Source organism: Bactrocera latifrons, unplaced genomic scaffold, assembly GCF_001853355.1.
Source record: "Bactrocera latifrons isolate USDA-ARS-PBARC rearing strain unplaced genomic scaffold, ASM185335v1 scaffold_59, whole genome shotgun sequence".
Taxonomy (NCBI): domain Eukaryota; kingdom Metazoa; phylum Arthropoda; class Insecta; order Diptera; family Tephritidae; genus Bactrocera; species Bactrocera latifrons.
The window spans coordinates 933,253-936,061 of NW_017537256.1; the positions used below are offsets into that span (position 1 = coordinate 933,253).

General features: G+C 38.3%; 1 protein-coding gene across 1 annotated transcript; it reads left to right on the forward strand.

The window, feature by feature from the left end:
* The first annotated feature begins 561 nt into the window (after window positions 1–561).
* On the forward strand, window positions 562–1,962 carry LOC108974842 (adult cuticle protein 1-like). Its single transcript, XM_018942931.1, has 2 exons — window positions 562–673; window positions 1,003–1,962. The coding sequence occupies exons 1-2, from the start codon at window positions 668–670 to the stop codon at window positions 1,435–1,437; spliced, it is 441 nt and encodes a 146-aa protein (XP_018798476.1). The 5' UTR covers window positions 562–667; the 3' UTR covers window positions 1,438–1,962.
* The last annotated feature ends 847 nt before the right edge of the window (window positions 1,963–2,809 follow it).

Below are 2,809 nucleotides of genomic sequence, written 5' to 3' on the forward strand. Positions count from 1 at the left end.
GCGCAATTGAGTTAAAGTGAGTTGAGTGGTTTCGAGATTCGGCAATTTTCCATGCTGCTCACCCAGTTGGTGGTGGCGCTGGTGGTGGCCGCCTGCGAAAGATTACATATATTTTCGGTGGTGTGAGTGTGTGGACAGGTGGTTGGCAGGGTGGTGGCTGCCAGGCGTGCAAAAACACCAGCACCAAATATTACTCTAGTTCTGTTCGCGTTTATGCGCTCGCTTATGCCAATGTTATTGTTATTTTTATTAAATGTACTGCTCTTGTTGTTGTTGTTGCTCAACGTTGTTTTTCCTAGCATTTTTTGAGTGTGTAACAAGACAAGTTTCGTTACAATTTAAAGTTTAGCCGGCGCCCGGCGTTTCTTCGCTGCTTACACCTCGGCGATATGGCTATTGCTTGCCGTTATTGTTATTGTTATTATTGTTGTGTTACAGAATACGGTTTTTTTCGCTTCATTTTGCACACCCATATTGAACTTATTGCTGCTGCAATTATTTTATAGTGGCGCTGCATATGAAGTTCAACGAATTTTTTAGTATAAAAGTTGGCGTAATTTCGTATTCGAAATCAGAATCAACTCAACACTTCTTGAGTGTGTGCAGTAGCAGTACAATACATCCTTTTCTTCACTTCTCAAATCCTTCTCCGCTCTAAACAGCAAACATGAAGGTAATACTTATGAAGTTGTGGTACCTCAAGGATGTACATATATACGCTTCAGTAGTGGAGTTAACATTCTTCAAAGAAAAAAAAAAAAAATTAAAAATTATGTAAAAAAATTAAAAACAAAATATTGTGTCTTAACAGAAATGTCATAAATAAAAAATTTATATGTGCAATTTTTGTGCAAAAAAAATTTTTTTTTAAATTAAAAATAAACACTATATTACAAAATTGATTGTTAAAAAAAAAAAAATTTTATTAGTCTCAAATTAAGGAAAAAATTTACTTATTCTTCCATTCCAAACAATAACACCTAATTTTTTATTCTCTTCCAGTTCGTTATTGCCGTAGTCATGTTGGCTCTTGCCGCCAGTGTACACTCTTCCCTGCTGCCATTGACCGCACATATTGCACCGGCCGTATCGTATGTGACCTCCGCCGTACACCCTAGTCCGTTGCACGTCGCAAGCGGCTGGGGCGCACCAGCTGCCGTTACTGCATTGGGTGGCATTGGACTCGGTGGCTTGGGACACGGTGGTCTGGGACTCGGCTGGCGCGCTGGCATTCCCGGCATCTCACTCAGCCAAGGACCTCTAGGTGCTGCCATCGCTGCCCCAATTGCTGCACCTCTGGCTGCTCCACTTGCCTTGGGTCATGGCTCGGGTGTGTATGTGGCAAAGACACGTGGCGCTATTCACACTGCACCCTTAGCTGGTCATGTCAACTCGGCGACTTCTTTGAATTTGGCACCCGCACCTGGCACTTGGTAAACACGGCATCTGCATACCAACAAGATCCTCACAAACAATTATTAAAAACTGACATTCACAAACATACATACACACACGCACACATTATGCATATAGGCTGAAGTATAGAAGCGCGTTGTCAACTATAAGCTTAAAAAAAGATTTTGACAATATTGCTGCCAAATGAAGGGAGATGCCACCGCACTGATTTAATATGCATAATTGACACCGAGCTCGCCTATTCGCCGTTATGTATACCGCGTTCCGTTTTCCGCAATCGCAATCGCAATTCACACCCTGACACGCCTACCGAAATTTATATGCAACGCACACACACACACTGTCAAACGCATATCTATGTTCTTTATTATTATATTAAACCATATATTATGTACCTTGTACACGTATGTATTCCATGTTATTTACTTATCACAATCACTATGTTGGCGCAAACTCGTAGTCGTAAATGTTTGCCGATACGCCATGCAAAGGAAGGAAAGGATTTGAAGCACAAATCCGCTACAACAACTGCGATAACAATAACAACAACAATGATACTGATATTTTTACCGACAACACTATAATATATGATGTTCATTCTAGTTTCGTACAACAACTTTGAGAACTTTTCACCGCTCTGTAATTTTAAATCTTCTTCTTTCCTCTACTATCTTTCGCTATTCTCTTTACACGAGATATCTTTTACTTTCACCTCTCTTTCACCCCTTTATTCTTAATCTTATACAAAATATACAAATATATTGCATAAAGAAGCAGAAAAAAACCAATAAAAAACAATTAAAGAATTAAAAATAAAACCGCCTTTCTCTTTTAGTAAATTAGTCATTAAATTTTTGAGTTTTTGTTTTATGCTTTCGAGCAACTTTCAGCAGAAAATATCATATTTTATTTCCATTAAAAACACAGAAGAGTTTTATATCTGTAATCGACTATTTTATCCATCGAGTTCCTTTGCAACAACTTTCAATATTTTAGCTGCTGGTGTAAAATCTACAGAGAAGCTACGAAAATTAAAACAATCCATCTCACATCTAACACAGCGGATGCATTACATCAATGGTAAAGCAATAATTTACTAGTTTCAAGAGTTAAGTAGAATGATTACGGGAATGTAGACTCAAATATAGTATTAATAATATATTGGGTAGTTCACAAAGTAATTTCATTTATTGACAACAGCTGGTCTTATTGAATTTTTACGCAGCCAACTTCACACTTAACCGCTTTACCGTTGTACCAATCAAAAACACTTGTTCGCAACAAACAATTACACTGTGGAACATTTTTGGGATTATTGTCTGGGAGGTGAGAAATTCCAAGTCAGGGTGATGGTACTAGGTCAGTATAGTAAAAAAGGTTTGGCGTTCGTATG